This window comes from Rhipicephalus microplus, unplaced genomic scaffold (assembly GCF_043290135.1).
Source record: "Rhipicephalus microplus isolate Deutch F79 unplaced genomic scaffold, USDA_Rmic scaffold_904, whole genome shotgun sequence".
Lineage (NCBI taxonomy): Eukaryota > Metazoa > Arthropoda > Arachnida > Ixodida > Ixodidae > Rhipicephalus > Rhipicephalus microplus.
Window position 1 is genome coordinate 5,001 of NW_027465457.1, and position 10,160 is coordinate 15,160.

The 10,160-nt window shown below is 52.5% G+C and overlaps 1 protein-coding gene across 2 annotated transcripts; it reads right to left on the reverse strand.

The window, feature by feature from the left end:
• Window positions 1–5,778: 5,778 nt before the first annotated feature.
• On the reverse strand, window positions 5,779–9,955 carry LOC119184688 (DNA transposase THAP9). 2 transcript variants are annotated; one of them, XM_075886145.1, is made up of 10 exons: window positions 9,369–9,954; window positions 8,971–9,247; window positions 8,547–8,761; window positions 8,136–8,468; window positions 7,920–8,059; window positions 7,689–7,841; window positions 7,398–7,574; window positions 7,122–7,328; window positions 6,865–7,062; window positions 5,779–6,410 (listed from the first exon to the last, which is right to left on the reverse strand). In XM_075886145.1, exons 1-10 carry the CDS (start codon window positions 9,811–9,813, stop codon window positions 5,877–5,879), a joined length of 2,679 nt encoding a protein of 892 aa, XP_075742260.1. In that variant the 5' UTR covers window positions 9,814–9,954; the 3' UTR covers window positions 5,779–5,876. The 2 variants fall into 2 exon arrangements, with proteins under 2 accessions (XP_075742260.1, XP_075742259.1); XM_075886144.1 differs by having other exon boundaries at window positions 7,122–7,574; window positions 9,369–9,955.
• Window positions 9,956–10,160: the final 205 nt, after the last annotated feature.

The following is a 10,160-nucleotide window of genomic DNA, read 5'->3' on the forward strand; positions in this document are numbered from 1 at the left end:
CGGTTTCGTGCCGCCCCGGCAGACGCGGTTTTTTGCGCCGCCCCGGCTGACGCGGTTTTTGCCGCCCCGGCTGACGCAGTTCGGACTTAGCACTTTTTGGCTGAGCCTGGCTGGTGGCCCACTCACTCGATCGCCATGTCTGTTAGCCACAGTTTTCCCGGTGGTGCCGCACCCGGGCTCGCCCCGGCTGACGCAGTTTTCGCGCCGCCCCGGCTGACGCGGTTTCGTGCCGCCCCGGCAGACGCGGTTTTCGCGCCGCCCCGGCTGACGCGGTTTTTGCCGCCCCGGCTGACGCAGTTCGGACTTAGCACTTTTCGGCTGTGCCTGGCTGGCGGCCCACTCACTCGATCGCCATGTCTGTTTGCCACAGTTTTCCCGGTGGTGCCGCACCCGGGCTCGCCCCGGCTGACGCAGTTTTCGCGCCGCCCCGGCTGACGCGGTTTCGTGCCGCCCCGGCAGACGCGGTTTTCGCGCCGCCCCGGCTGACGCGGTTTCGTGCCGCCCCGGCAGACGCGGTTTTTTGCCGCCCCAGCTGACGCAGTTCGGACTTAGCACTTTTTGGCTGAGCCTTGCTGGCGGCCCACTCACTCGATCGCCATGTCTGTTTGCCACAGTTTTCCCGGTGGTGCCGCACCCGGGCTCGCCCCGGCAGACGCGTTTTTTTTTTTCTTTCGCCCCGGCTGACGCAGTTTTCGCGCCGCCCCGGCAGACGCGGTTTTCGCGCCGCCCCGGCAGACGCGGTTTTTTGCGCCGCCCCGGCTGACGCGGTTTTTTGCCGCCCCGGCTGACGCAGTTCGGACTTGGCACTTTTTGGCTGAGCCTGGCTGGCGGCCCACTCACTCGATCGCCATGTCTGTTTGCCACAGTTTTCCCGGTGGTGCCGCACCCGGGCTCGCCCCGGCTGACGCAGTTTTCGCGCCGCCCCGGCTGACGCGGTTTCGTGCCGCCCCGGCAGACGCGGTTTTTTGCGCCGCCCCGGCTGACGCGGTTTTTTGCCGCCCCGGCTGACACGGTTCGGACTTTGCACTTTTCGGCTGTGCCTGGCTGGCGGCCCACTCACTCGATCGCCATGTCTGTTTGCCACAGTTTTCCCGGTGGTGCCGCACCCGGGCTCGCCCCGGCAGACGCGTTTTTTTTTTTTTTTCTTTCGCCCCGGCTGACGCAGTTTTCGCGCCGCCCCGGCTGACGCGGTTTCGTGCCGCCCCGGCAGACGCGGTTTTTTGCGCCGCCCCGGCTGACGTGGTTTTTGCCGCCCCGGCTGACGCAGTTCGGACTTTGCACTTTTTGGCTGAGCCTGGCTGGCGGCCCACTCACTCGATCGCCATGTCTGTTTGCCACAGTTTTCCCGGTGGTGCCGCACCCGGGCTCGCCCCGGCAGACGCGTTTTTTTTTTTTCCTTCGCCCCGGCAGACGTGGTTCCCCCCCCCCCCTCCGTCTTTCTTTTTGTTTTTTTTTTTCGCCGCGGCTGAAGTGGATTTTTCGGTGCCTCGACGCCCCGGTAGTCGCGGTTTTTCCGTTTCCGCACGGCCCCGGCTGACGCTGCTCGGTCACAGTCGCCTTTTGTGGTGATTGCAGACTTCTTGAGCGCGGGTGCTTTTTTTTTTTTGTTGTTGTTGTTGTTTTATTACGCATTCGCTCCAGCAGACGCTGTTTAGACTTTTTGTTTCCTCTTTTATCCTGCGACGAGGTGACGAGGTTTATTCGGTGCCCCGCCGCCCCGGCTGAAGTGATTTTTCCTGTCCCGTGCCGCCCCGGCTGACGCGGTTGGGACTTCGCGTTTGTTCGGCCGCCACGGGTTTTGGCGCACTCGCTCGGTTGCTTGTTGTTGCCACTTGTTGCGAACCCAGGTTTCTTGAGCGAGCGCGGGCGTTTTTTCTTCCTTTCTTTCTTTGTTCTATGTGTTAGCGAATCGGCCTTTAATATCACACGAGGACTCACAACCAACAATTTTCAGTTTGAAGTGTAAAAAATCTGCAGGTGTTGACGTAACTGACTTGCCCCGTACCCTTGAGTACATCCATGAAGTTCTCGTAGTACTACTAAATCGCATTATTCCAAGTGGAGAAATTCCCATAAACTTGCAAACCTCTACACGAAAATCGGTGCGCGTGATAAAGTTGAAAATTATCGTCCGATATCAAATGTGCCTTCTATAACACAAATTCTAGGAAAAAAAAAAAAAAAACACTTGTTCGCCGTTTTCTGCGCCGTGACTGGCAGCACTCCGGCGAAGCGAAACGGGGTCGATTCGAGCACGATATCGGCGTCTTTCGACGTGCTCGCCGGCGACCGTCGCACGAGTACGTCGCACGAGCGCGTCTGCCGGGGCGCCGTTTGCGAAGCCGACGCAAAAGTGGGAACCGCCGCTCGGATGATCGCCGCTTTCGGCAGAGTGAGTGTTGGCACTCCGGGGAAGCGAAACAGCGTGAATGCGCCCACGAAATCGGCGTATTTTGAAGTGCCCGCCGGCGACCGTCGCACGAGTACGGTAAACCGCGTCAGCCGGGGCGTAGTTCGGGACGCCGACGAAAAAGTGGGAAGCGCAACTCGGATCTTCGCCGTTTTTGCAGGAGTGAGTGGCGGCCCTCCTGCGAGACCAAGAAGCATCGATTCGTGCACGAATTCGGCGCCTTTCGACGTGATCGCCGGCGACCGTCGCTCGAGTAGGGCAAACCGCGTCTGCCGGGGCGGGCTTCGGGACGCCGATGCGAAAGTGGGAAACGCTGCTCGGATGTTCGCCGTTTTTGGCCGAGTGAGTGCTGGCACACGGGCGAAGCCAAACGGGGCCGATTACGGCACGATATCGGCGTCTTTCGACGTGCCCGCCGGCGACCGTCGCACGAGTACGGTAAACCGCGTCAGCCCGGGCGGAGTTCGGGACGCCGATGCGAAAGTGGAGAACGCCGCTCGGATCTTCGCCGTTTTTGGAGGAGTGAGTGGCGGCACTCCGGAGAAGCCAAGGAGCGCCAATTAGCGCACGATATCGGCGTCTTTCGACGCGCTCGCCGGCGACCGTCGCACGAGTAGGGCAAACCGCGTCTGCCGGGGCGGGGTTTACGACGCCGACGCAAAAGTGGGAACCGCCGCTCGGATGTTGGCCGTTTTTGGCAGAGTGAGTGCTGGCACTCCGGCGACGCGAAAGAGCGCGAATGCGCCCACGAAAGTGGCGTATTTGGACGTGCGTGACGGCGACCGCTGCAGGAGTACGAAAAACCACGTCAGCCGGGGCGAGCGACACACGGCGGTCTGGGTGCTTATCGCTGCTATTATAGGGGCACCCCGGCAGACGCAGAAAAAAAAAAAAAATTTTCGACCTTCTTTTTTGCTGGTCGAGCTCGGGTAACCCAGGTCGCAATGGGAGCCGCGCACGAAAGCGGCGTCGCGAGACGCGTTCGCGGTCGCTAGTCGCACGAGCTCGGCAACCGCGTCAGCCGGCGCGGAGTTCGGGATGCCGACGGCTAAGTGGGTACCGCTGCTCGGATGTTCGCCGTTTTTGGCCGAGTGAGTGCTGGCACTCCGGTGAAGCCAAGGAGCGCCAATTCGTGCACGATATCGGCGTCTTTCGACGTGCCCGCCGGCCACCGCCGCACGAGTACGGCAAACCGCGTCTGCCGGGGCGGGGTTCGCGACGCGTACGCAATAGTGGGAACCGTCGCTCGGATGTTCGTCGTCTTTGGCCGAGCGAGTGCTGGCACTCCGGCGAAGCGAAACGGGGCCGATTCGGGCACGATATCGGCGTATTTCGACGTGCTCGCCGGCGACCGTCGCACGAGTACGGCAAAGCGCGTCAGCCGGGGCGAGGTTTGCGACGCCGACGAAAAAGTGGGAAGCGCCGCTCGGATCTTCGCCGTTTTTGCAGGAGTGAGTGGCGGCCCTCCTGCGAGACCAAGAAGCATCGACTCGCGCACGATATCGGTGTCTTTCGACGTGCCCGCCGGCCACCGCCGCACGAGTACGGCAAACCGCGTATGCCGGGGCGGGGTTGGCGACGCCGACGCAAAAGTGGGAACCGCCACTAGGATGTTCGCCGTTTTTGGCAGAGTGAGTGCTGGCACTCCGGCGAAGCGAAAGAGCGCGAATGCGCCCACGAAAGTGGCGTGTTTGGACGTGCTTGACGACGACCACCGCAGGAAAACGAAAAACCACGTCAGCCGGGGCGAGCGACCCATGGCGGTCTGGGTGCTTATCGCTGCTATTATAGGGGCACCCCGGCAGACGCAAAAAAAAAAAAAAAAATTTTTTTCGACATTCTTTTTTGCTCGTCGACCTCGGGTGACCCAGGTCGCAGTGGGAGCCGCGCACGAAAGCGGCGTCGCGAGACGGCTTCGCGGTCGCTAGTCGCACGAGCTCGGCAACCGCGTCTGCCGGGGCGGAGTTCGGGACGCCGACGGCTAAGTGGGAACCGCCGCTCGGATGTTCGCCGTTTGTGGCCGAGTGAGTGCTGGCACTCCGGCGAAGCCAAACGGGGCCGATTCCGGCACGATATCGGCGTCTTTCTACGTGCTCGCCGGCGACCGTCGCACGAGTACGGCAAAGTGCGTCTGCCGGGGCGGGGTTTGCGACGCGTACGCAATAGCATGGTCCTTCAATACTTTTTTCTGGTCATGAAACTCCCGCGAAAGTTTCATATAGGGACACAAGTGGCCACCAGAGGCGCCACCGTAAACAGGAGGGCATCGATCGGCCGCGCTTGGCAGGGCTGTAGCGCGTTCGCGGAAGCGTTTCCCATCAAATACACTTCTTCAGATATTTTCCTTCTCCGTGTTATCGCTAACAAATCATAGCAGCTATTAGTATTGTCAAAGTGGTCCATGATGCGCGTTGTCAAATTGCCTAAGTCTTTGACTGCTGGCAATGTTTTAACTGAGTTCGTCTGTCAAGTGACGCGCATTCGTAGCGTTCCTAAATTTCTCGATTCCTGCATAGCCGCTTTTGGGGCTTAAACCGAACACTGTGACTGGTTCTAGATGACTGAAAGGTTAACATATTTTGCGCTAGAGATTGCGGAGCAGCCGTGCTCTGGCTGCACGTAACGTTCATTTTCGGAATAACTATCACTTTATTCCATATGGCATCACGAAGCAGCCAATAGAAGTTCGCGTGCCAATAAACAAATCTGTGTATCAGGGTGACTTGACATTAATAGCCTTGAAGTACCTCTTGAGGGATATCGTTAGTGAAACATAGCTGAAAAATTAAAAGCTCAGAATGAGACACCACAAGACAGAGAGGGATGCTCAAGTTGTGCTCTTTTCTTTTTTTTCTTTGATGTCATAATTAGCGCCCCTGATTTTAAAGATTAAAAAATGAGATGAAACTGTTGTGAGCTGCTAGATATAGGCACTACGTGCTATTTCGAAGCGAGAGCTTTTGTTTTTACGCATGCAGATTTGATAACGCAGCCGAGTTTTGATATACGCGGCTTTTTTTTTATCCATTCCCATGTACTCTCCCAATGACCACGACTTCTAAGTCCGCGTTCTAATTAGCCACCCTGTTCCTTCTACGCGCACATAGAAATCAACCAGGATCTTCCTTCAACCCAGTTATTCAGTTTAAACGAATCAGTTGTACATGAAACTGCATTGCTCTTTTTGAATATTTCTAGAGATTTTCTTTATGCACTTAGATATCTCTTTCAATCCAACTTGAGCTTTTTATGTGCGAGATATTTCTGCCTAACGAAAGCAAATCTGTGTGCCACTTACCTAGCAGGGGGTAACATTTTGAATTTGGCAACTACGCTACGCGGCAATCGTCGAGAATTCGAAACTGCCATGAGCACAGGCACATAGTTTATTCAAATCTGCGTTTCAAAACTGTGGATGAAAGTTGGGAGACGGAGTGGATGACACAACAAAAATCATTGAAAAAATTTATGTCCCTGGTTTCCTCCCTCCTTTGGCCGGGCAGGATAAACGACGTCCGCCAGCACGAAACAGTTTGTTCTGCTCACGCGTAAAAAAATGCAGACGGCACTTAATAAAAAAGTGCACAACTTCTGCCGTAGTGCTCACGAAATGTGAGCCACAGCCAACACTGGCCGAAGAAGTGCGGTCGTCCAGCAGGATGTTCTCAACAATGTTCATGTAAACACTGGCACAGGCTATTTTGTCCACCGTGCACATTTCCACATGTTCTTCCACAATTTGCAAGAGCCGCAGTAATTTCTCCGATGGCACTTGCAAAAATCCTCTTGTCTTGATTTGAGTCAATGCAGTTGGCTCTCGGGAGTTGCTTCTGAGTGTTTGGAGGCAGTCCTTGCAGCTTATTTTAGCAAACTTTTTTGCTACATACCCACCAAGGTAATCCAAAATACAGTCCCTCGTTGACTCGGGATGAATCATGTCTTGCATGCATTCAGCAGGCTCCAGCAGTATATCGTCAAAAAGAACTGCCAAGGTATCAATCTGAAACATATTTTGCGTTATCACAATGGCCAGAGTGAGAAATTTGTAAAGTAAAGTATAAAAATGCAGAATAAAACTTCTAGGCGCTTAAGCAAAAAAAAAAAAAAAAAAAAAAAATTTTTTTTTTTTTTTTTTTTTTTTTTTTGCTTAAGCAAGTGATCTTATCTTCTTTCTAATATATATATGTGTGTCGTAGTAGTAATAAATCAGTTGAAAGTCTGCGCTCGTCCTCGTCTCTTATGTTAGTTGTCTGAAGTTTTACGCGCCTAGAAGTTTTATATGGATTACCAACTAGCCCAATCCCACACTTTACTTAAGCAGAATAAAAGTCTGTTCTATATCATACGACCAGACGTGCATGTCATTAGCATCAAAAAGCTAGACGACATTCAGCACGTTTACGATGCACAAACACCCTACAAGCAGCATTGGTGGGTGCTATTCAAATGTTTACCTGATTAACAGTAGGCTCTTTATGTTGAAAGAGATCCTGCATTTTCAAGAGGAGACGCGGACCATCCCCTTCAACCGAGGCTCTCTGTGGAGGACGGATCAAGTTGTTCACCGAGAGCAACCGGTAAATGAACAAAAATTGCTGAACAGTTGGCTGTCCCCCTGCTCCAGCGACATGTCTTGCGATGCCAAAAAATCTCTGAAAAATATAAAAGTGTGAAGAAAACGTCTTCAACGAGCAAAAACGTTTAAATGTACCTCGAGGTGGTCTTGTCCAAAGTTGCCAACTAAAACATAGCGAAAGCCACAATTCAGCAGCTTTTCAACAAGCGTCACTGTGCTGTGCAAAGTCATTCTCAAAGCATTGCATGTTGGCTTGCTGAGAAAGAAGAGTTGCTTTTGCTTTGGTAAACTCTGGTTGTAAGTGTGCCACCTGTCAAGCCATTCGATGTTCTCCTTCAGCGTCTGAAAAACAATCTGATTTAAGTGGAACTTCAAAGGATGTGACAGTAGGTTTGAAATATTAGGGCTTACAGAAATGTGTTCCGCTTCATTGTACTGCACATCTTGTGGCCTTTTAGAATTGAAGCAGTCGAATAGACTATTCATTCGCCTCGCAAAATCCGAAGTTGCTTTGGAGCCACGAAGTTTCACACATTCTTCTCTACTGCGATAGAAGTCCATTGCTGAAGCAGTGCTTTCACTGAAGAGCTGAAATGTTTTAGAGAAGTTATATGGCAGAGTGTTGTATTCTGATGAAGCAACACCACTTTTTGTTACACATACTGATTAATGACTCATGCTAGAGCAGCTGTTATGTCTTACCTGGACAGCAAGTCTCACACTCAGTTTTTGGAAAGCGTTGGGGCTGATGTGAGCTTTCGTAAGCTTTGGCACAGCCCGAAGTCCAGCTTGCTGCTCCTCGTAGTCCAGCAGAGCTTCAAAGTGGGAATGCTGTACTTCTTTGTCACCAGGCAACTGTTACATTTATAAAAAGGCTGTGAGACAAAGTTAGCCAGAGCACTGTGATGACTTATCTTAAACTGTTTTACGCACCAGGAACTTTCCGGCCTTCAAAAGGTTATTCCTGATGCACTTGAAGATGTGCGGCGGGTCAATTATAGCCTGAATGACTTTGGAGGAGTCACATGGATGCTCAAACGATGTTGATACTCTTGTGACATCACCACTGACACCTAAAAGAAAGGCATTTCTATTATTAAAATCACTTACTAAATACCTTGAAAATAAATAATGACTGCAAATATTTACCCAAGGAGTTCAGTGCTGATCGGTTCGAAGTTGAGTTATCGCAAGTGACTGCCTCCACAATGACGCCGGCATTCGATAGGAGTACAATGCACTGCAGGATCAGTTTGGCAACAGTGGATCCTGGTGCAGCCCCGGACGTGCAAAACGCTCCGACAGTCTGCGACCAGCCACCAAGGAATGGTCGGAAAAGGAACACCAACACGTGGTCCCCATCTTTCACTTGGTCAGTCGGCTTCGTGTGCTCTGCTAAGTCCACCTTTCCAAGCAGTGCCATATCCGATTCCCTGACGTGAAGGCTCTTTCTCACGCTCATCTCATCAAACATGAGGACACCTAAAGAAAAAAAAATATTTCAGCTCTTTACCTAGAGTCCAGAAAAATCAAATGCAAAAGAAAAAAAAAGATAAAAACCTCGCCGTTCTCTCTTTGGAATCTTTTCCACTTTGTCTTTGAGGATGTCAAATAAATTTTCATCAAATCCGAAGCCGGCCTTCAGATTTTTCAGATAGGAGTAGAGTGTGCGAGGGTGTGGTAGAGGCAGAAAATTATTCTCGTGAAGAAATGTATAAACTGCTGTGGATTTGATTTTCAGCAGTAAACAATCGTAAAGCCATTCCTTTTTATACCTGCAATAAATAAAATGCAATTTTTGTGGTCACGATTCTGCTACAGCTCAAGCAAACAGCACCATCAAAGTAAAACAAAATATTGCGTTTTGTCCCACGGCTTCACTTAGTAGTTTCTGTCAATATCCAGAAAGCAAACGAATGCGCACCGAACATCGCACTTCACATAAAATTGCACACACACACAAACTTTACAAACCGGATCTTACCGTGCTGCTTTCGCAGACTTCATATTTGCTTTCATGATGCACTGGTCTATAATGAGCTTCTCGCGGTCTGAAAGCTTGTGAATATCTGCATACACTCCATTCTTTCTATTCGCGTGCGCCTCCGCTTTTGTGAGTTTCCGCTGACATGACTGAAGCTGTTGCTTCACGCTGCGAAGTTGGGCCTTCACTCTCTGTAGCTCCGACGCTGAACAAACGGTGACCTCTGTTTGACACTCTGCATCAGCGTAGCCATTGCGATTCTCAGTTCTCACAACATCTGCAAAGAGTGAGAAAGGGCAATATTTATAAGGGAAGGAACCAATTTGGTTAGCGTAGTGAGCGAATTTTGTTAGCGTGGTGAGCGGGTAGGATACTTGCAAACTTTGTGCCAGACTTACCTTCGATTTCTTTGTCGGCTGCACTGGAGACGTCTGCATTCGCGACTGTCGCATCACAATCCGGAGAAAGCTCTCGCGGCCTTTTTAGAGGTGGGCCCTTCGTTGCACGCGAACGCTGCTTTGGTTTCGAGAGGTAGGAAGGCAAACCTTCAAAAATCCTTGGTACGGCGTCTTCCACCAGTCTCGGTCGTTCTCGGGGCAGCGAAACGATGTCTCCGTTCACAGTGCACACGTCCGCACGTACAATGTCACTGGCGTCGAAATGTTTTTCACACACGCGAGCGTACTTTGATTCGAACGAAAATCCGGCAGTCTCCTGTCGCGGGATCGCACGTTTCCACCTGACGCGTTGTTCTGCGTTGGCTGGTAAACAGAACAGGGAAACTTTTTCGACGGTGCCCTTGTATCCAGAATGACAGCCCGGCACGCAGCAGGTGTTGGGCATCGCTGTCAACACGATGCGACCGCGAAAAGCTAAAAAGGGGGGCGATCAGCACGACCACCACAACTCCGCGCCAACAGTCCGCTAATGGCGGCCAACAGAGCAGCCGGCCGGGCCGGCTTCCTCGTCCCCCGTCTAGCTACGCCAGCGCCGCGGCGCGGAAAGTGCGGGCGGTATATGAAGCTCTCCCATTGAGTGACGCGGGAGTTTCATGACCAGAAAAATATTGAAGGACCATGGCAATAGTGAGAACCGTCGCTCGGATGTTCGTCGTCTTTCGCCGAGCCAGTGCTGGCAATCCGGCGAAGCCGAACGGAGCCGATTCGGGCACGATATCGGCGTCTTTCCAC